Consider the following 23,337-nt stretch of genomic DNA (forward strand, 5'->3'; position numbering starts at 1 on the left):
ATTTTAAAACTTAACTCCACCTGCTCCACAGAGCACTAATCAATAAAACCGGTCACATGGGGCAGAAAGCCTCTAATGCAGGCCATGATGACCCAGCATTTACTGTAAAAGCTGCCAGGATGAACTGCTGCAGAAGAATAGTGCAAGTCATGTGCCATTTCACATGTGTAATAGAGTAAGCTTCAGTATCGGCACTTTTGGTAAAGAACTGTCTTGCATCCAGTAGGGAAGTGCATTTTTGCTAAAACCACGTGGAAAGGATGTCAGTGCCAGCTCCAGGTCTTCAGCTATGGAAATGATGTGAGTATCACGAACACAGGAGAGGATGTAGCTGGCAGTCACTACAGCTGTGGCCCCATAACATCATCTAGAGTCATATTCAACAGTCAACCCACCATGGTGCCGAGTATCATCTAGCAGGCATGGAGTAATGAATTTATACAAACATGGCTGCTACTGAACATCTAGTCTTAGATAAGGCCAGGCACTTTTTTGTCATGTGTTAACCCACACATTGCAGGATCTGGGGGATTTGAAGTTTGCAAAAACTGTGTTCAGTTTAGAGATCTCTGGCCATTTCTTCTCAACTTTTGATAAATGTCATAAAGGTGCCTGCATTATGTGGTGGGTATTTTCACCAGTTCTCAACCAGAAGGCATTGTGTAGAACAGTGGTTCACAACCTTTTTTCTTTTCCTTCTAAGAAAAGCTGAATATATATATATATACATTTAGCTAAACATTAAACATAAGCTCAACATTTGGTTTTCTTCCAACAATCCAGCAGGGTAGGCCTATACACACTCACACACATCCTTACCAAAATAATTATTACCACTGAACTGAAACGGGGGCAGTTTGTTCCATATCACTAGTTGTGACACAGCTATACAGTATGTGCTGATTAGCCAGTAAGTGTGTTATGATTTTAACATGTGCCAATCCAACTTTGACAACCTCACAACCTCAGAGCAGACAAAGCCTTGCGCACCCCCTGTGATCTTTGGTGGCCCCTTGAGGGGCACAGTTCGACCTTTCTTATCACCTCTGAGCTCACCCAAACATATGCAGAAGGTCTCTCTCCTTACGCATATAACTCTACTCATATGCAGACTACATGGCGTCAGCACCTAATATTCAAAGTTACACACACAGAAAAGCCATGTTCCTGCTTACATAAGCACATGATTTATACAAGGTAATTATTAATACAAGGCACTTGATTAACATATTCCTAAGTCATTAACAGTGTTTCGAAATTATCTCTATCACTACCCAATCCCAATCTACATCATTCTACAAGCATCATACAGTATTTATTTTATTGTCAGCGCTGTTTTCTACACATCCATTTAATTTGCTCTTCTATACGACATCTTTTTCAATCTTATCATTTTAAACATTCAGTGTGCAGTGTACAAAGTGCAGTGTTTCTTTATGATTTTGGAATATGTGGTTTTGTATATCTCTTTTAGACATTTACGCCTTCGCAGTTTATGATGCCATGAATCTAGGTACTTGGAGGACATCATGCATCAATGTACTCATAGCCCTATGGCAGGACCCTTTGTTGCGGAAGGCCTGCTTTGAGTCAGAGGTGAGGCTCTCCACTCAACACCACTGCTATGACTCACGAAGGACTCACTTCCTGTCTGTGCCATTTTGTTACTATTTATCTGAGAACATACCTAAGAAAAGCCACAGAAACTAAAACAGAGGTCCTTAATGCAGATATGGGAAAATAAATAAATAAAACCTAATTTGGGTAAATCACTGAATACTTTTTTTTCTTTACAGCTTTTCTAAAGGCTAGCATTTTGCTGAGTTAACAGCTGGTCAGTGTAAATCCCTGGGCTTGAAATTGTCTTTGTTCTGGGGCTGATTAGCATCTATGGCCAGCCTGAGGCCCCAGACATCTGGCCCTAATATGATCACTGACCTAAGTAGGCTATTTGTATGTCAATAAATCCATAGCAATCAAACAATACATAGCTGCCCCTTGTTTTGTGCAAGAGGAGTCTCTTAATTTGTATCAGTGTTTTAGAGGTTACATTACAAATGCCCAAAATGTTTATTCTCAAGTGTGTGTGTATGTGTGTGTGTGTACAATCCAAACAACTAGCAAAGTTCTGCTCTGTATCAGCTGCTATAGGTAGTCTTGCTGTTTGGCGTAGGTGATGTTTCTTGTACCCATGAGTCACTAAGCTGTATTCAACCTCTGAGAAATGTTTGAATCCTTTCTGTACAGAATATGATTGGTGGATTCAAATAATTAATTTAAATATGTGTGTGTGTGTGTGTGTGTGTGTGTGTGTGTGTGTGTGTGTGTGTGTGTGTGTGTGTGTGTGTGTGTGTGCGTGCGTGTGTGCGTGCGTGCGTGCGTGTGTGTGTGTGTACTGGTGTTTCTCCCATGCTGTATCCTGTCCTTGATGGGCACCATCTGTCTGAAAGGGAACTGGCATGTGCTCATTTGAAGATGTAACTCCACCTGCTCTTCCTTTCCCGTCCCCATGAAGTAATCAATAAATCCAGGCAAAGTAGGCATCTTCTAAAGCAGTACTGTAAAAGCAAACAGCACATGGTTACTGTACTCTATTTTACCTTTTCATTCTTTGACTTGTGATAAGACTTGTGTTTGTGCTTGTCTAGCATGAATGAGAACATGTTCATATAAAGAAAAAGGGGAGAATGGATACAAATTAGGGATGTGTGAACTCTCTCTGTTCTCTGGGTGAAAGCTAGAATGAGTCAGGGATTTTCTGTTCTGCTAATACTGACACTGTATCTAAGGGGACAGTTCTTTTCAGAACAAAGAACCTCACTGAGTAAGTCTGTGTGATGTTCGGTTAAGAAGATTTAAATCAACAGCAAAACCAATTCATGAAGCAAATAGGATACATCTAAAGTTGAAATGTTTAAAAAATGTAGAGCAGGACATTGTAGATAGGTTATTTCCCAAATGACTCATCATGTATGCCACAGCATCAATGTTTCATTTTTATAATTCCAGCATTTTCACAGCCTTCACTGCAAACTCATGTCTAGCTGAAGGAAAAAATCAGATTTGTGTTTAGAGGTCAGATACGAACTGGGTCAAGGCTGGCTATTTCCGCAAATGCTGTTCGTAAGTGAATAGTATGTTTGCTGGTAGCCTTACTAAAGCAGACAGTGTTGTATTTTCAGATGTTTAGCGTGTTACCTCCGTTTGTGAACCACTGGTCTAGAAGAGCACCTGATGCGCAGTGTTAAAAATGCGTGTCCCAGTTGCTGATGCTGTCAATATGTCTGCCGTCAGACCGCATGAAGTTGCAGTGATTTACTTTTGTGTGCCTCCTATTGGCTGATGCCAATATGGCTCATCCCTAAAATGACGTCAGGAGGGAGCAATATTAGCATCCCTCTCTAAAGTAGGCAGAGCAGACGTCCTGCGGCTACATGAGAAGCCTAGCCAGCACCGAATAACACTTTTGCACGACACACTACACTCCAAGGGACATAATGCGAGAAATCGTCCACCTTCAAGCTGGCCAGTGCGGCAATCAAATTGGAACCAAGGTAATTTAAAACTTATGAAAATCACATGAACTCTTCAGATGTTGCATTGCAGTTGTTAATTTGGGGTGTGTTAACATATTTTCTGTAGTCATTCATGCACTGAAATAGATTTGGGTTAAACGTGAGCCTATGTGAAATCTTTCAAACACTGTTTGGCAACATACGGAATCGCCGTAAACTACAACGTTACATGTAAAGAATATGGACGTGCCATTAAAGTTTTTCGTATATGGAAATGACACAGACAAAGCAAAGCTATGGGTGGCTATTGCGCACACCACTGTACCCGGTGTAATATGTGTACATCATTTGAAGTCTAACATCTTCAGCATGAACATTTATACTCATCCTATGGTACCATAATATATTTACTGTTGAAATGGATGCCAGAAATGGGTGAAGTAGCCTGTTATAGAAAACTTTGTAGTTGGCAACTGGTTTGATTTATCATAATGACTTGCATTTTTGTGTGAAAGGGTCATTTTTGGACTAAGCTCTGTTGTAACACTGAACGTATGTACTGGAAACATTTGACCAGTTGAAATCCTTTTGCATCTGCCTCGGGCGTAAACACACCAAATTGTGTAGGGCGCACGAAGTTTCTTGGGCGATTTGCATACCGTCATGATAAATGACAAATTGCGCTCTCATGGATTCATGGGAGATCTTTACAAGCCTCTTGTTTTCCAGTGAAGTAATTTGCTTTCCATAAGTCAAAACTGTAAGCTGTCAGATGTTCACAGACGTCTTCTAAATGCTGTGGTCAAGTTGCCGTGAAAGGGACTCAGAGACCTCTAAGGCATTTCCATTCGTAGGCCTTAAGCATATTTTCACATTTGGCATGTGATCTTAAATATTTCCTGTGGCTTGGACAAAGATCCTGATGATCTGGGGCAGTCGAAAAGATGACAAAGAAGATTTTCCTGACACTTAATGTCATTGCATGTCATGCCATCGTGTTCACTTCAATGGCTGATTTGAGGGCTCAAGTTTAACATTGTTTCTTCAATATGCCAATATTAAAGTTTAAGATGCCAAGTGAATTGGTGATATGCATTTTTTTCACTGAATACTAATGAGTATCCTTTGTTTCTTTGGTCTCCTTTAGAAGGCCACACCTCCCTCCGTATTCTCTTTTACAGTTGCATGAGGTCATCATTTACTTCCCAGCTGTTCCTCCCTCATGTAGTCCTTTGTGCTCAGTAGTATTAATATTTCTCTGTCCATCTAGCTGTGAAACTGAACTTTGTGTGTTTGCAGTGGACCCTTACAATTAAAACAGTAATATCTACAACACATATCACTCATGGGCTATCACCTAGGCAACCATTACCTATCCATATCTATACAGTGCTGACCCCAGTCACATTTTTCCCCAGCGGCTCATAATGAGGTAGTGAGGGAGTGCATTGTCTGTGTGGGCTGTCAGCCGTTGAGTCATGCCTCTGTGATTACACTGGGAGTTTTTTGGAAGGAGGCCGAGGCTTTGGCCTACTCCCTCCTGGCTGTTAAAAACAGGCCAACGGGAGCTGAAATAGGGGCCTATGAAATCCGTTTTATTTTTTGCCAGATTCCATGTTTTCCGTTTTATTTTTTCTGGATTCGGTTTTATCAAACGCAAGACTAGATTCACTTTGACTTGCTGATGAGAAGAACTCCACTTTACTCAAAACTATTTAAAATGTCCACATACAATTTGAATCTGAAAAAATACACAAATCTTAAAAGCAGATCAATATCTCAATATATATAAATATAACTTGTTCTAATATGCCTATGTTTCTGTTAATACATACAAAGTGTTCTTGAGTTGAGACCACACCCATGGCACAGGTTTGCGCCTTTTAAAACCACCGAACATGAGAGGTTGATATAATGACATTTACCCAGTTGTTTTTTTCATTAACATTGATTACCTGCCTCTGACAACATCTTTGATGTGCCTGTATCACTCACACGGGCAAAAATGTTGCCTATAATACTATTGCATTCCTGTCGTTATTTGTAATTCTGTGATTTCCATTTTACAGACTGAATTATGTGAGTCTGCGTTTTCCGCAAAGTGGAAATCATAGGGCCCTACTGAAATATTAGGGTAATCTCCGTGACAGTGTTGGTTAAAAATGAGACAGCTGGCTTCTAATGCTGGGCAAAATGGCTGATTCGAGGGAGGTTGTGACGTCACAGTGATCCATCATGTCATGTCATGGCCCTCTGTCCTGATGTGCACTCGGCTTCTTTGTCTCATTTCTGTCTCAAGCTGCCTGGGCTGTGCTCTCTTTCACTGGTTCATCTTTGTCTCCCTGTTTCTCTCCATCCTTAGGTGCTCCCAACACTCTGATCCGCTCCACCACACTCACACGCACACACACACACACACACACACACACACACACACACACACACACACACACACACACACACACACACACACACACACACACACACACACACACACACACACACACACACACACACACACACAGAGACAGACACAGCTGTTTGTCCCCACAGGATCAATACATCTCTGATATCTCCTCTGTCTCCAGAATGTGTTTTGTGAAAAAAGTAATAGCAAGTTAGACATCAAAACACTGTTCTCTTTGTCTTCTCTCGCTGTCTCTTCACAAATGTACTTTCAGTTTTTTAGTGTTTTATGGTATGAGATACTATATTATATTCAGAGGTACTGTGTACATTTGCAACAGTGTGGAGGTACCGTTTCTATCCATTCTTATTCATTCAAACATTACCCCTGAGTGTTTGTCTGCCCTTAGTTCTGGGAGGTGATCAGTGATGAGCATGGCATCGACCCTACTGGGAACTATGTGGGAGATTCAGATTTGCAGCTGGAGAGAATCAACGTCTACTATAACGAGGCTCATAGTAAGTCTACCTCATTTTGACACAGAAGAGGAAAAATGTAACACTGCCATCTACCAGTTTTGTTATTCTCTATAGGATTCAAATTAATGTTAACTCTGCATGTTTTTTTACGATAGTTACACTTCATGTCAGACACTCCTGGGTGCAAAGCTCCAGGGCCGGTGTTAAAAGGGTTTAGCTTGGCATTTTTTACTTTTGAAACAGAACTATCCTCAACCTGAGAGAAGACATTTTCTTTATTTAATAACGGCAGGTCTTGGCAATGTACTGTGATTTACAACAGATTTAAAATTGGAGACAGAAGCATGGCTAGAGAATTGTAAAGATGATAGAGCTGCCAGCAACCTCAGCTGTGTCTATCAATGCAGCTGTGGTCACAGTCCCACAAGAACTCACATTTATGTCCTGCAGTAAATGTTTTCAGGCTTCTGAGTACAAGCCCATGGAAGTTACTAGGTCATACAATTTTTTTTAAACATTCTTATGAATTCACATAACAATATACCCAAGGTTTTCACTAAAACAGAGGCAATTAAGTGAGCTCATACAAGATTTAGAGAGAATTGAGAATTGAAGATGATTTCCAAACTAGAAAAATGGAGCACATAGACATGTTTCTGTCATGCTGTGGGTAAGATGAGTGTCACTAGTGTTAATCCTGTTCATCTATCCTCAGCCAACAAGTATGTTCCGAGAGCTATCATGGTGGATTTGGAACCTGGTACCATGGACAGTGTCCGCAGTGGCCCCTTTGGACAACTTTTCAGACCTGATAACTTCATTTTTGGTTGGTATAATGCAGTTGATTTTTTACTTCATGGATGATATTATTCTTTCTTGTGTTAATTATTCATAATGAAGACTAATGGAGGATGTCTACAGTCAGCAGTTAGAGATCATGAATAATAACACTATTTACTTTCCACAGCTCCAGGGATCTAAACCGGAAATATTTTTAATTCTAATGTTATTAGTTTCTTTCTGTGAGAATAAAAGGGGGAATCAAGAGGACATTAATTTCTGGATGGTAGCCTTACTTGCATCATGTTTTTCAAAAACTTGGTGTGTGTCCATATGTTCCTATCATCTACTATTTTCTACCGTGTCCTCTTTTTCCTGTAGGTCAAAGTGGGGCTGGGAACAATTGGGCCAAAGGTCACTACACAGAGGGAGCTGAGCTGGTGGACTCAGTACTGGACATGGTGAGGAAGGAGTGTGAGAACTGCGACTGCCTGCAGGGCTTCCAGCTCACCCACTCTTTGGGCGGGGGAACAGGCTCGGGCATGGGCACACTGCTCATCAGTAAGGTCCGGGAGGAGTACCCTGACCGCATCATGAACACCTTCAGTGTGGTGCCCTCGCCCAAAGTATCGGACACTGTTGTGGAACCCTACAATGCTACACTCTCCATTCACCAGCTGGTGGAGAACACGGATGAGACCTACTGCATCGACAACGAGGCGCTGTATGATATCTGCTTCCGCACACTTAAGCTGCCCACGCCCACCTATGGTGACCTCAACCACCTTGTCTCCTGCACCATGAGTGGAGTCACCACCTCCTTTCGCTTCCCCGGCCAGCTCAATGCCGATCTTCGTAAACTGGCAGTTAACATGGTACCATTCCCCCGCCTGCATTTCTTTATGCCAGGCTTTGCCCCTCTGACAGCTAGGGGGAACGTGCAGTACAGTGCTCTTACTGTGCCCGAGCTCACCCAGCAGATGTTTGATGCCAAAAACATGATGGCAGCCTGTGACCCACGCCATGGCCGCTACCTTACCGTGGCAACTATTTTCCGCGGTCGCATGTCAATGAAGGAGGTGGACGAGCAGATGATGGCTATCCAGAGAAAGAACAGCAGCTACTTTGTGGAATGGATCCCAAACAATGTGAAAGTGGCTGTGTGTGACATCCCGCCGAGAGGCCTCAAGATGTCGTCTACATTCATCGGCAACAGCACAGCCATCCAGGAGCTCTTCAAACGCATCTCGGAGCAGTTCTCTGCCATGTTCCGCCGCAAGGCCTTCCTGCACTGGTACACGGGCGAGGGCATGGATGAGATGGAGTTTACAGAAGCCGAGAGCAACATGAATGACCTGGTGTCCGAGTACCAGCAGTACCAGGACGCCACTGCAGATGAGGAGGGCGAGCTGTATGAAGACGAGGAGCAAGAGTCAGAGATCCAGGATTAAGAGTGGCCCTTCCAGATGTGGGCAACAGCTGTGTACGACAGTCATCAGAAAACCATGGTGTCTTTTAGGACCAAAAATATACCTCCCTGCCTTATCCCTTCTGTATATCTTTTTCCTGCTTCATACAGTCATTTAGCTCTCTGTGATAAAGTTAAGTGGCAGCTCCGCCAGTAATCACTGACTGTATTCCAAACAGCTCATATTGACATGTTGAAAGTACTGACTGATCAAACTGAAATAAAACATCTTTGAAAAACAGATAAATCTCAGGCAACATTTATATAGTAACTTTCTCCTAAGAGCAACATACTTTTATCATGGGACAACTCTTTCACCCTTTTGTCCTTGAACAGAGGGCAATATAAGGACAAAGGGTAAAGATCCAACAACATTTATGATGCAAAAGGAGACAATGCTGGACGTCCTGAGTCAAATGAAACAAAGCTTTAACTGCATGACTATCCCACACCTAAATGACCTACATAACTAGATGAAAACATACCCGCCCAGAACTAAATTGTCCCCGCCGATCAGGCGCTGATACAGTGTGGAAAAGTATTTTTCCTCTTCGCATATGTGTTTCCAAGAACCCCTTAGTTTACTTCCACTGAATGGCGTGTTTGTTGATCACATGTTGGTGATACAGCAGTATACATAGCCTACAAAAGAGCTCTCTGAACAGAGCAGGCTTTGATAGTGATGGTGACAACACTAACCCCCTCTGTGGTCTTTCATGGCAAACCGATTTCAGGCTGCATCCACTGCCCCAGACTAATTTAGTATCTGATGAATTTAGGCCATACTTTAACATGATTATTTTTTTAAACACGACCCTGAAACGGGTTAAAAGACTTTTTAGAGGTTGTTTCACCTAATTTCATATAAGCTCCTCTGGTGTCGTTAATTGATTTTATGGATGCAGTATATCAAAGGCTGTATTTCCATGCAGGTCATTAATAACACCACTCATGTTTTCCTCTACATCAATATTGCACTCTAATGGAAGCTATTAACCTTGGGACATATTAAGTGCTCTTCTCCTCTCTTAGCAGGTTTCATGCATTATTCAAGAATCATTACTGCTTTGGCACAAATTCCAGTACTCCAGACAAAGGATTGCATCCTGCAATAAAGTAGAAATGCTGCTGAATCATTTAGGCCCATATTAGAGTAGGTCAAAGGAACTGATGTGTAATACCTGAGGAGTGTACTCGACCTCAAGGGACTCATCCCACATCCTGTCTGTGCGGATCTAACTGACCAGAAGGAGGAGGAACTTATTCTACACTTCACTTGAAAGCAAAGATACCTGAGTCAGCAGGTTAAACCATTGTCAATGCTGGTCTGTGTCTTTTTGAGAAGTTGTAGTTTAGTAGCTGTGCATTAGAATAGTATTTCGATGTGCGATATGCAATGATGTGGCGAAAATCTAGGCCATAGTTTTTTTTTAAATTTTTTTTTTTACTTGATTTTTACAAAATCAAGCACAGACATGTTAAAAACACAATTTGGCTAAGCATAGGCCTAGCAAAAAACTGCATACACCAGCAAATGTTTTGTGTAGGATGTTTTTCAACGGGGCTACTGAAAATCCACACCCATTGGAACTGCTGATGCCAAAGGGCCACAAAACAGGAAATAGCATATGGGTTGTTTTGAGTCCGAAATCCATTGCTGCATCAGTAGTCCTGATTCAAGTGAGGCAATCTCAAGACGCACATTTCCCCCCGCTGTTTATGTTAAGCTAGAAGACTGAAATGAATGTCAATCATGGTGACAATGATAATCATAATGATGACACGCCAGGGGATTGCAAAGGTGTTACTGCAACGCATACAAATTTAAAAATACAGTAAACCTCTTCATTCCAACCATGTCGACTCCATATTTTGCTTACACAGTCTATCCACTAGATGTCCCTCCTGACTATGACTCAACCTATTTCATGCTTGAGTTGCTAGGGCACTGGTGATGCTGCTATTTTTGAGGTTGCTAAACAAGAAAGAATTGTTTGTCTGACAAAACGATCGGACTGACAGACCGCTGAAGTTTTTACCCATTTTGCATAAGGGTTGCCTTATTTACCTTCGTTTGGAACACTACCGTGAGGTAAGCAGTGTGCACGAGCTAGGCTCAACGTTAGTTAACTAGCTAGTCAGCTAGCTGTCGCTAACACGCCAAAAACAACAGGCATTTGTTTGTATTTGTCAGACAGTGATGCTGGCTAGCTACCTAGCTTTCATCCACCTTTCTTGTCATTTTGGATATGCAAGTTAACAAGGCAGCCACGTTCTAGACGTACAACATAAACAATTCAACCATTTCCCGAATGAATATACTCTTTAAAACTAGCTTAGTTGGGTTGCGATATTATGTTTTAAATACACCATTTCATACACCACCATCTGCCTAATATAGTTAGCTAGCTAGCTAACGTTACACATTTGACTATCCATAATGCTTATCATCATTAATGTTAGATGCAAAAGTCTTTTGCTAACGAAGCAAATTCTGTGATTCATCGAACTACGTGTAATCATTCTAATGTGTCTATCGCAAGGTATCCTGATATAGCCAATTACTACTGGCTCGGAGCATCTTGTTTTTAGCATTAGTGAAGCAGTGAATCAGTTATAGACTAGGCTAATTATTTTTGCAACTAATATCACCTTCTACTTTTGACAAGTCTGTATGTAAGCATGAATGATCGTGAATGCGTGTTACAAACAGAAGTCATAACATGTTCAGTTTTAAATTTGAGTTACCCATTTAGACTTTTCATAAAACTATGATTTATTAGGTTGAAAAGGATGAATTGCTCAGGTATGAATCTAGTGCCTGCAACTGCATAACTCAAACTTTTAAAGAGAAAACCAACTTTGTTCACAGGGTTCACACTTTTAATTCCATGTATACGTAAAGAATGTATTGTCAATGCCAATTGGAACTAATTTGTGCCCTTCTAGATACATTTTGGATTTTCAGTTTTGGTATAAATTCATAATATTGTTTCGGTGGAGCAAGAGTCATGCTTCTCTTTGACACTTGGTAGGCACAACACAGTGGCTACACTTGCTTAATTTTACAGTAAAATATTGTCGAACTGGTGCTATGTGTGTAATGTTATAATAACAAAGTAAGTTATAGCATATGTTTAAATGAAATGTACTTGAAAGGGCGCTCGAAAGACCTTGCATTTGATGTTTTTCATTAAACAGGAACCTTTTCGAGTTTTTGCCTGTATGCATATCCTACACTAAAAACCAGACAGAGAGTCATGCATCTTTGCATTGCCTCTGACCCAGTGAGCATGGGTGGGACCCTGGGGTAGGGGGAGGAAGTAACATTTGTTTCACAATATGTGCCAGTATTCCTGTATGACTGTGATGGACCATGTGTATGCTCCTCAGATGTAGCCAGTGAGATGGAATACGATGAGAAACTAGCCCGCTTTCGCCAAGGCCTCGTCAACCCCTTTGACAGAGGAGAAGATGAGGCCTCAACAGAGAGCAATGGTCCCTCAAAGACTGGTGAGTGCCTCAGGAGCATGTCCAAATGGAGATGAAAGAGAACTGCCAACTATGAGCCATCAGCTGAGTACAAAAGTTGTATGAGTTTAACAAGTCAGTCGCAAGTTTTGTGGCTGTATACGTATTGTACATTCTGTGATGGTGAAATGTTATTTGTGGCATGCAGGTGTGTAACAAACTGAGACACAAAAGAGAGTCTCTGATCAAGACTCAGGCGTCTTATGGTTTCAGATGTCACACTTCTGTTATGAAATCCTTAGTGGGTTTTTGGAACAGGGAGTGAAAATTGAAGTGAAGGTCAGATGAGCTGATGCAGCTAATATCAGTTCCTGTTTGGATTGCAAAGCAAGCAAGCCAGAAACATATAATACTGAAGGAACGGCATAGAAGACGTTCTTAGTTGGTTGGTTGGTTGGATAGTCTTGCTAGCTTTCACATCATTCAAGTAAAGAATCATGCTTTTCTGTGAAGTCTATGCAGGTACTACCTTTTTACTGTACTACATACATTTGTAATGTTCTTTTTTGTAGTAGGATGGGCTTACTTAATGGGAAGAGGGGGTTTGTTATTGTGATTGCAAGGTCTTTGAGGGTTTACCTTAACTAAGGTAAAGGGAAAATACTGAAGTGCATCACCATACTGTGAAACTCAGTGTTATTATAGAGGTGGACCCTGTTAGAGGAATGTGTTATTGGACATTTTAGGTCAAGTAGACTAGGTGTGTAGTTTTATTTTAGCCGCTCAATTTGTAAGGTGTTCATATAGCTATGTTTTGCTGTTGTTGATTTGTTGACATCCAGTGTCCAATTTTTGTATTGCTTAATATCTGCGAGGTAATGGTATTCTTCCCTATTTTTCACTCTTTCATGGCTGTGTGGTCAACACTGCAATTCTGCATGACATTACTGTAGTTAATTCTGTGGTTACAATGTTATGGTTCCTTACATTGAACTACTTACATTGAAGTCTATTTGTCTGTTCAGCATGTGGTATTGTGGTATCATATGTTGTACTTGGATGTCAGCCTGAAAAGTTAACAATTAGACAGTGTGTGTCAAGCATGCTCACCACATTAACCACGCTGTATCACATGGACGATCCCTGTTAATGTTAATCATTTAGCCTATGTCACGTTTTATTGGTTGTTACAGAATTGTCATGTATGTCTCGCAAGTAAGATAACTGAACAAGGAACTAAGCGAGCAGTGTAGTCAGTACAAACTAGCCTGAAAGGTGTTTTTAGTTTGTTGTGTTTCATGGTGGATTTGACAGACACTTGATGAGGGGAAAGAACAAATCACACATCTTCCTTCCTTTCCACAGAGGTGAGGCCCGAGCTCTTTTCCTCTGAGACCAGAACCCACGGCTTGGACCGAGCCATGGACCTGGGGCTCGCTGAGGATCACTTCTCCCGTCCAATGGTAGGTAACTGGTGCACATCACTGTTTTTCCCTAGACACTCCAACATGCTTTTCCCAGAGAGGTTTTAAGTCACTGGACTGGTTCCAAGGGTCAGTTGGTAAATTCAAATTCAAACAAACCAGTTTAAATGGGAAAAGCCATTTTATAACATTAACTGTTGTAATGGCCTTGGCCAAGCTTCATCACATCCTTTCGCTTGCTTAAAGAAACACATGTACATTATTGTTTACTTAGAGACTTAACACCATGGCAAATTAATTTCCTTTAAAATGAATCATTAATAGATTTTTAGTTTTTTCTTTGTTTTTGTGGGTAATGTCTGTACATCTGTGAGTAGGGTTCCATTGTGGCGTCTGACATCGAACAGCTGAAGTCAGCCATAGAGGAGTGCAAGAAACTGATCCTGGAACTGCCGGAGCATTCAGAGAAACAGAAAGACACTGTGGTCAAACTCATTCACCTTCGCCTCAAACTACAAGAACTCAAGGTGGGAGCTGAGCATTTGTGGGCCGAAAGCACATGTGAAACTCACAGGAGTCACTTCACACAGTTCATTTTTTAGCAGCCCCAGACCAAAGTTCAGTGGTAGTGCTTAAAATAACTAAACCATGTTTGTACAGAGTTGATCGCCAGTAACAAAATGCATGGATACACAGCTGGTTACTATTGATGCCAGGCTCTGACAGGCTGCAATGTCCATCAATCAAACAGGACCCAGAGGAGGAAGAGCCCAATCTCCTTATGCTGCTGGAGCATCGCTTCTCGAAGGAGAAGAGCAAGAGCGTGAAGCAGACCTGTGACAAGTGCAGCGCCATTATCTGGGGCCTCATTCAGACCTGGTACACATGCACAGGTCAGTCAGACCCACAGGGGCCACTCTCTGCACAGCCCTCTCTCCACTGTTATGGTAGAACAGCAACGGTTTGGCTAACCTCATACAGTGGCTTAATTTGAAAGGCATGTGAAGCCCCATCTGTATTTAGGCTTTGGTGAAGGAACTGACTTTATTTAAATGGGGAAGCTCTTACTGATGTAGAATAATTGTGTGATGTTTGCTTACACCCCATGGCATGGCTCTGCTGATTGTCTATCCTGTTAGAGAAACATTAACAGGGTAAACGATTAAACCAGAATTAATTGGGTGTTGTGTGGTGTCATAACTGGTGGTGTGCACATTGTTTTTTTAATTCATCCGATTCGATCTGTAAAATTCGAACTTTTTGGCTACTTTGCATTTTCTTCATGTTTTCTAAGCTCATCTCCGCAATAGTTAATTAAAAATACCCTGTTGTATTAAAGAAAATTCAATTTTTACCAGTTCTCCCCATTAGATGTCGCTCTCAATCTGTTTTTTCAGCAACTACACCAATGTGAGCCTTTGGACTTTGTGTTATTCAATTTATTTGCTTGTAGATTTGTGTTCCCTTTAGAGTAGGCTGACCAGACATCCTATTTTTACCACAACAGTCCTGTTTTTTCAGCACTTTTTATAAGTGTCTGGACTTATTCTGATAAAAAAAATCTGGTTTTTTCCTGTATTTCCCCTTTTCCTTAAACTTTAATGAGAGGGTTAAGAGCAATAAGATAAGGGTTTTGGGAACATAATTTACTCATGGACACAGTGGTTTACAGATGATTGAGAAGACATAGGTGCCGCGCAGGGGTGTACACCTTCCAGAGTTTGCAAAGCATTTGTCTAGCTTCCCACTTTTCACAATGGCCAACTTGGAACAGCACCACCATTTCTACTAGTGGCCAGAAATATATTACATCCATTCCATTTGAAAAAGGGGGAATATGGTCACCATACTTTAGATCTTTTAAAACAACTCTCTAAATTTGGAAAGATATTATATAGTATTTCATATCTCATTCCTATTGATATAGAGTTGGGATTGAAGAGTTTGCTTGTGGATTGGAAATCAAATCAAATAGGGGCATCTATGCCAATACCCAAACCCTCTCAAAATCTACCCAAATGCCAATGTAAATGCTATTCCTTACCGGTATTTGAGGAATTATTATTTAAAAGTCCAAATTTGGTACTCAATTGTCCACTCAAATCGTCCAGAGAATTAACTGTCTGATTCTCCTTTGCTCCTCAAATCGTCCAGAGAATAAACTGTCTCTTCTCCTTTGCTCCACCAAAGGGTGTTACTACCGAGTCCACAGCAAGTGTTTGAACCTGATCAACAAGCCGTGTGTGAGGTCAAAGGTGAGCCACCAGTCAGAGTACGAGCTGAACATCTGCCCGGAGATCGGCCTGGACAAGCAGGACTACCGATGTGCTGAGTGCCGCACGCCCATCTCCCTGCGTGAGTGATTGGCTGAGTCTGCCGTTGCCACAGCTACGATGACCTTATCTGAGCCCCATGGCATGCTCTGTCGGTGGCATACTGAGTCATCATTATCTCCACTGTCCCCTGATCTCATAGGCTTTGTGTAACTCAGTGTTTGCCTGTGTGTTCAACAGGACGAAAGTTAAATCAAATACTTATTCTAGCTTTCTAGCTTTGAGAAAGTGTTTCAGCATTACCTAGTGTATATGAGGATGTCTTTCTCTCCGTCTTTCTTTCTTTTAGTCTTGTATGATATCTCCAACATGAACACACTGGCCTTGTCTTCCAAAATGATATTACCTCCGCCAACGAGATTATGTTTTCAGTGCGGTTTGTTTGTCTGTCTGTCTGTCAGCAGGATTATGGAAAAACTACTTGTCCAATTTTAATGAAAACTGGTGGAAGGGTGTAGCATGTACCATGTTTGTTTGTCAGCTGGACTATGGAAAACTATGTAGCCCAATTTTCCTGAAACTTGGTGTAAGGATGTAGCATGGTACAAGGAAGAGCCCATTAAATTCTGGTGTGGAACTGAATCACAGGACGGATCCACAGATTATTTGTAACTTTTGTTAACATTGCAAGATAGAGCATTTGGCCTTGGCGGAGGTCTGCACTCTCCGAGTGCCTTTCTAGTTATAACTGTTGCACTAGTGGCAAGGTCAAGTTGATCCTGACATATTGCAATGCTTCTTCTGTCCTGCAGGGGGTGTCCCGTCTGAGGCGCGGCAGTGTGACTACACCGGTCAGTACTACTGCAGCAGCTGCCATTGGAACGACACAGCCATCATACCAGCACGAGTCATTCACAACTGGGAGTTTGAGCCGCACAAGGTACGGTGAACCCTAACAGTTGGCTTCAGTCCAAGAATCAAGCCACCTGAACACCCAGACAGTTATTGGCTGTAATCTGATAATTATGACTTAACATGGTGAAATACTCAAAAGAAGGAAATCAGACCATGTTATGTATTATGTCCGAATGCTGCCGGAGAGGTGACTAAACCCATTTAAGTGATTAGGGATTATGTCAGAATGAGCCCTTTTCACGACAATGCTGTAATGCCTTTACGCAACCAACGTTGACATTTTAAACAAAGCTTCCCCACCTGTTACAACATATTTCCAAATTATATCAGCTTTTTAAGAAGCTTTGATCAAGGTTCAGTTGGTTTGCTTTATTTCTAGATCAGGGCTACTTAGAGGGAATGTGTCGGGTTTGTGTATATGTTGATAAGGCTGTCTGTCCGTCCCTCTGCTCAGGTGTGTCGCTCCTCCATGCGCTATCTGGCTCTGATGATGGCCCGGCCCGTTCTGAAGCTGAAGGAGGTCAACCCACTGCTCTTCAACTTCGTGGAGGAGCTGGTGGAGATCAGGGTTAGTTAGTGAGGCAGTCTCCATCACACACACGTTTTTTTTAAATGTTTATTCTACAGTAGGAAGCACTTTAAAACTTTATTGATCCCTAATGAGAAATATATTCCCAACAGTCCAGCCTTAACAAACTAACTTGCGACTTATTTTACCACGGAGAGTACTCTTAAATCACACTAAAAGCTTCTAACTAAAACTAATTTGATTTCTCCTAAATCCTATTCACAAACTTGCCTGGACCAACTTTCACTAAGGAAAAGCAAGAACTCTTAGTGGCTGACATCAAGTCTCACGCACAAGCTTGCTTCCAAAAGATTGGTTGATGAGTTAGTGGTCTGTGCCAGAGTTCACACCAGTTATTGATAGTAGAGGTTCACATACTTTCTCACACAGAGGTGATGCAATCATGGATTATTTAGCCAATTGAACGGACACCATTTTTGTGAATAACTATTCCAATTGGCGTCCCTTTATCCAATCAAATGACTTGGATGGAATTCTGATTTCGTTTAGGTCTGATTTCTAGGGCTCAAAAACTTTCTAGCATCACTGTAAATTACACGGAGAATACTTTGTTATACATTGAGATTATGTCTGGTTTAAGGACACATTTGTTGTTTTCCCATATGAAATGGCACCATTCAGCTTAGGCCATCGACCAAGCACAGCCTGGATTTGCATTTCCTTACATCAAGGACTACACGCTGAAGGGTGTGTCTTTAAGTAAGGGATTAAGGCCACCATGTCCTGACCTACAAAAATATTCGATAAAGTGGAGGCAAAGAACTCCACAACGCCAAGGGTAAAGTTAGTTTCCTCTGTTTATACCCCATTTGCCCTACATGTATTTAGGTATGTAGAACATTTCCCCTGAAAGGGGATTTTTTTTTTTATAAAAATGGGAATTTCATCAATATTAACACCAGCATTGATGTGTTTCATCTTATTATTAAGTGTACAGTTAAAAAAACACATTTAAGGGTGCACTTACACTTTACTGTTAGCTGTTACTAATTATATGTGGGCTAGCTTCCTAGCTGGCTAGTTATCCAGGTTACAAGGCTATTTAACCATGGAATTTATCTTTTTATTGACTTTATATCACTATTATATCCAGACTTAACTTTTTAACGGGATCTCATCTTCAACGTCATTTGACACGTTTTGGGGCAGACCCAGCGCAGTTGGGTCCTGCTCAGGAGAGGGTCCAAAATGAGTGTGGCACAGCGCAGTGCAACTCGTAATAGAAATGCAAATTAGCTCAGCACAGCCCGGCTCGGTGCCGCCAAAAGTGGCAATTAGGGCTGAACGATTAATTGCATTTGCGATAAAATCGTGATACGATAAAACGTGATTTTCTAACCGCAACGTGCACAATTACAACGTGGTCTAAAAAAAGAAAAACACCGATTTGTTGTTCTTGTTTCTGTACTGTAATGAGCAGTTAAATAAAACATTTAAATGTGGGAAAGAAAATTTTACACTAAAAGTATCTAATATTGTGTTATTGTCATATTTAAATCATTCATTACGTTTTGTTGGGGGAAAAAAAGAGGATAAAATAAAAAATCACATATTAAATCGCAATCGCAATATTGGGGGGGGGGAATAAAATTGCAATTAGATTATTTTCCCAAATCGTTCAGCCCTAGTGCCAATGGTAAAACCTCAATTGACACAAGGGCAATCTCTCAGCCAGATCACTGTACGGCTTCCTGAGCCTCAGCTGCCTGTCGATGATTGATTGAACATGGCCCGTCATGATGTAACAGGAGTCTAAGCAATAGGCTTGGGTTTCCCCGCTGATTCTGGATTAAGCTTGTTGAGTAAATAAATGTTAAAGCTGAGGTGTCAAGATGAATGTCTCACATCTGGTCTGGGTTGGTGTGTATGCCTCTAGAAGCTGCGTCAGGACATTCTGCTTATGAAGCCTTATTTCCTCACCTGTAAGGAGGCAATGGAAGCCAGGCTGCTGTTGCAGGTAAGTGTTTGACTGAAGAAATGGAAAGACGTCCATGAATACATTCTATCTGTGCTCATTGTGGTCTGAAAGCACTTTTAAAATGAAAGTCTCCAATAACAGTGGGTCTAAATCATGTTCAGGGAGAAAGGATTAGCTCAGATTAGTCATTGTGAAAACCGATTTCCTGCAGGATATGACTAAGTAGAGTTGGTCAGTGAATCAAACTTACTGAACCCATCAGGGTGAAGTCACATTATCTTCCCTGTCAGTATTTATCACAGAGCGATATCTCTCAGGTGTATATGTCAGCCTTGAAACAACACAACAGGGCAGAAGAGCCTGGTATTTTAATTACTTTCTTGTTGTTTCTGTTAAAAGTGGGAAGTGAAAAGTGAAGCATGGACAATTGATGTAGATATATGCCTCCAGTGGTCATGCATCTCTGGCGCTATCTTCTGGCGCTATCTCGTAAAAACACGATGAATCCTCCTGGTCACAGCACATTCTACAGAGGGACCAATATTGATGTAAACAGTATCATACAAGCAGGAGCGCAGATATGATTAGAATGTTTATTCAAATAATAAAAGGACATTGTGTCACTGTCTGCATGGCCTTAGTAGCTTATTGGCCATGATCAAGGCAGGGTTGTGGGTTTCTTCTCTGGTCCTGACCTTGTGCTTTGTGCTACTCTCCCTCTGTCTGTCTCTCTCTCGCTCTCTCTCTCTTTGTCCCTAGCTTCACGAAAGGCAGCACTTTGTGGAGAATGACGACATGTACTCGCTGCAGGACCTCATCGACATCTCCACCGGGCGCCTCAGCTGCTCGCTCACAGAGATCCACACCACGTTTGCCAAGCACATCAAACTGGACTGCGAAGTGAGTCTGGCACTGGCGGCATTTAAGGCTACTGCACACCAATGCCAGAATGGCAGTTATGACACCCGCCAGATACTGCTGTTGTTTCTTGCCATACACCATAGGTTTACAGATATTGACAGCTGTCAAGAACCTCCACTGGCCTTTGGGCTTACCTATCAAACTTGTGTCCCTGTGGTCACTCACCACTGTTACGTTACATTACATTTAGTCATTTAGCAGACACTTTTATCCAAAGCGACGTGCAAAGGAGAGAACAATCAAGCTACGAGCAATAGAGACCTAGTGTAACAATAAATACTACTTTACATAAGGAATACAAAATTGCAGGAATGTAACTACTGTAAGTGCGAGTTAAGTACTAGTTAGAGGAGATAGCATAAGAGGAAGGATAAGGAGAGGTAAAGGAAGTGCAAGTTAGGAAAGGAGGTGCTCTCTGAAGAGTTGGGTCTTCAAAAGCTTCTTAAAGGTAGAGAGGGACGCCCCTGCTCTGGTAGTGCTAGGCAGAATGAGCACTGTGGTGCAGAATGCTAAGCCACCTGTCAGCAGTGGGGAGTTTGGTGTTGCCTTGCAGAGTAGTATTGGGAAATGGTGGCGATGCCCAACTGAAACATCAGCAGCATGGTATACCACTCTCAACCTCCCAATTCTGTCCCCACTTAGTGGTCAGCTGTCTGGTCTGTTTTTCCGTTTACTTCTATTTCTTTGCCTTCTCTTATTCTCTCACTTCTGCCAGCCACCCTCTTTTTTCTCCTTCTCTTGAGCATGTGTCAATAGCACAGCATACTTAAATCCATATTGGTTATTTTCGGGTTGTTTGTGACCTTTAGACTATTATATCAGTCTACGCCAGATTAAAGAACAAAAACAAAGGTAACAAATATGGACGTAATCCATAGAAAGCACAGGGAATATTGTCGCCCTTTTGTGCTACATGTAGACACGAGGCTTGATCTGCCCATGACTTGATTGAAGTTTTGTAATGGCCTAAGCTTTTCTCTTTCATTGCAGCGATGCCAAGCCAAAGGGTTTGTGTGCGAGCTTTGCAAAGAGGGAGATATTCTCTTCCCCTTTGATAGCCACACATCGGTCTGTCAAGACTGCTCTGCTGTTTTCCACAGGTAAGCGCTAGCTCAGCTTTTCTGTCATTAAACAAAACTTTGTAAGGACAAAGAGTTGTCTTTTCTCTCTTTTTCTCCCCCCATCAAATATTGTAAGGCAAGGCAAGTTTATTTATATGGCACAACTCATACACTTTGGTAATTCAAAGTGCTTTACAAATGAGCAGACACAGAAGACAGAAAAATAAGAGATAAAAAAAAGTAAGAGTGCATTAAAACAGTTAAAAGAACAAGTGGGAAATAATTAAAAGGAGAGTGCATTGGATCAGTTAATACAATGTACCTGAAAACAGTTGGGTAGATTTGAAACTGGCTACAGTTAATATGCACAAAATACACATAAAGGAGTTATAATTAGTTAATTACTAGTGCCCTCCGTTGTATAACAGAATTTTGCTTTGAGGAGACTTTGATATTGGAAAGAGAAAAGGAAAACACTACTTTTGCATCAATGTAGGTCAGGATTAGATTTCCATGGCCATGTTTGGTAGTTACATAATGGAGACTGGGCAAAAGACTGGGTAGTTAACAGGTTGACATGTTTCTGTGTTATGTGTGTGAGGTGCCAAAGCCTGTTATGAAATGATGGCTAGAGGAAGTCCCACAAAACAACCAGCCAAGGTGCCCTTTAGTAATGATATAATCAATATACCACACAAATCGACAGGAATCAGTTTGTTTATGGATTTGGTTTAGATATGGATCAGATTCCAACTATCTAACTAAGCTTGGGTCATTTCTGGGTCACATTCGGAATTTGCAAGTTTGGGGAGCAGTACGTTATTGACTAAACTAGGGCATGCTGAAACAAAAAAAAGGTCATGTGAAACAAAAAATAGGGAGCTCTACAGTAGAACAAGCTCCAAAACAAACCTGAAAAGTTTGAACATAACTTTTTTTATATGAATGCAGAACGTTATGCTAACCAACATTGTTTTCTATTTCAGGGACTGTTACTATGACAACTCAACAACGTGTCCACGATGTGCTAGAATGACGGAGCGGAAGCAAGACCCCTTTGATGACTGATTCCTGGTCACTGTGTTGCACCCTGCATCTGCTTGACTTGTTGTACAGTACACATTCTTAACTTGCACTACATTGAAGTACTGTTTTTCTGTGTCTTGTCAGTACTTATTTAAATGAAATTTTGTCAGTGACATTTATGTTTTTTTTAAATTGCACAACTTGTCAGGAATACTGATTCTAGAAATGCTTGTAGTATAATTTAGAGGTATGTCATTGCCCATATCCCTCTGAATTTATTATTTACCTGACCTGTACTACAAGTCTGACACAACTGGAGCAACACAAGCACAGACAACACTAACACTAAGACCTCTCACTAGATTCAATCAGTTTGGTGTATGAAATTGAATCCTGACATTTCTTCACTACCCTTGAGGACAACTGCCATTGACTGCCACGCCTTATGAAAGCAGGTTATGTATGTATTAGGGTCTACTATTCTTGGAGGCATGGTGGAGTCTTGTACGTTTTCAGAACCCCATTTGTTGCGGTGACCAGGACGGCATGCCTGTGTGAGGAGCCTTAACATATACTGTATTTGTTGACTGGAAGTTGAAGCAAAGCACTAAAAATAAATAACCATTATTGTTGGCTTTTTTTTTTATGATCGTTTACATATTTTTGAAGGAACTGGTAGTTTGTCTGTCAGAAAGATTTAAAGACAAGTAATTCCTGTGTCCATTACTAAAGACAATTGTGTACATGTGTTGCAGATTATAAGTGTTGTGTTTTGATCAACCTGAATATGTATAGGGTTTTATAACTTCTGGACTAAGTATTTATAAGAATTATAAAACCTTAGTATAATATTGCCTAATGTTCTTTTGTTGGCTGTGTGTAAACAATATGTACTCTTATTTGTTTTAAAATAATGAATATATTTGCTGTGTTATGTTTCAGCATGAAAGAAGTCAAGCCATTGTCCTATTACGTATCTACAGAATAGTGTCTTGACTTGAAATATCTTGTCTCATTGTTTTGTGAGATGTTGATGTATAATATCAGCTTAAAGTCTTGCATGAATAAATACTACTGCAATTTATCTTTA

At 41.1% G+C, this 23,337-nt stretch overlaps 2 protein-coding genes across 2 annotated transcripts; both read left to right on the top strand.

Annotated features, from left to right (window-relative positions):
* The first annotated feature begins 3,400 nt into the window (after window positions 1-3,400).
* On the top strand, window positions 3,401-8,890 carry LOC105906532 (tubulin beta-3 chain). Its single transcript, XM_012834699.3, has 4 exons — window positions 3,401-3,554; window positions 6,332-6,440; window positions 7,117-7,227; window positions 7,563-8,890. Exons 1-4 carry the CDS (start codon window positions 3,498-3,500, stop codon window positions 8,630-8,632), a joined length of 1,347 nt encoding a protein of 448 aa, XP_012690153.2. The 5' UTR covers window positions 3,401-3,497; the 3' UTR covers window positions 8,633-8,890.
* Window positions 8,891-10,551: 1,661 nt separating this feature from the next.
* Window positions 10,552-23,337, top strand: def8 (differentially expressed in FDCP 8 homolog). Its single transcript, XM_012834736.3, has 12 exons — window positions 10,552-10,741; window positions 12,043-12,162; window positions 13,486-13,583; window positions 13,922-14,071; window positions 14,296-14,437; window positions 15,735-15,899; window positions 16,630-16,757; window positions 17,187-17,300; window positions 19,198-19,278; window positions 19,999-20,139; window positions 21,151-21,260; window positions 22,208-23,337. The coding sequence occupies exons 2-12, from the start codon at window positions 12,057-12,059 to the stop codon at window positions 22,287-22,289; spliced, it is 1,317 nt and encodes a 438-aa protein (XP_012690190.1). The 5' UTR covers window positions 10,552-10,741; window positions 12,043-12,056; the 3' UTR covers window positions 22,290-23,337.

This window comes from Clupea harengus, chromosome 6 (genome assembly GCF_900700415.2).
Source record: "Clupea harengus chromosome 6, Ch_v2.0.2, whole genome shotgun sequence".
NCBI classification, from domain to species: Eukaryota; Metazoa; Chordata; class Actinopteri; order Clupeiformes; family Clupeidae; genus Clupea; species Clupea harengus.

Coding starts and splice junctions, on each gene's coding strand:
- LOC105906532 (XM_012834699.3), top strand. CDS start 3,498: ATGCGAGAAATCGTCCACCTTCAAGCTGGCCAGTGCGGCAATCAAATT. Junction 3,555..6,331: donor GCAATCAAATTGGAACCAAG/GTAATTTAAAAC, acceptor GTCTGCCCTTAG/TTCTGGGAGGTGATCAGTGA. Junction 7,228..7,562: donor ACCTGATAACTTCATTTTTG/GTTGGTATAATG, acceptor TTTTTCCTGTAG/GTCAAAGTGGGGCTGGGAAC.
- def8 (XM_012834736.3), top strand. CDS start 12,057: ATGGAATACGATGAGAAACTAGCCCGCTTTCGCCAAGGCCTCGTCAAC. Junction 14,072..14,295: donor TCAAACTACAAGAACTCAAG/GTGGGAGCTGAG, acceptor TCAATCAAACAG/GACCCAGAGGAGGAAGAGCC. Junction 20,140..21,150: donor ACATCAAACTGGACTGCGAA/GTGAGTCTGGCA, acceptor CTTTCATTGCAG/CGATGCCAAGCCAAAGGGTT.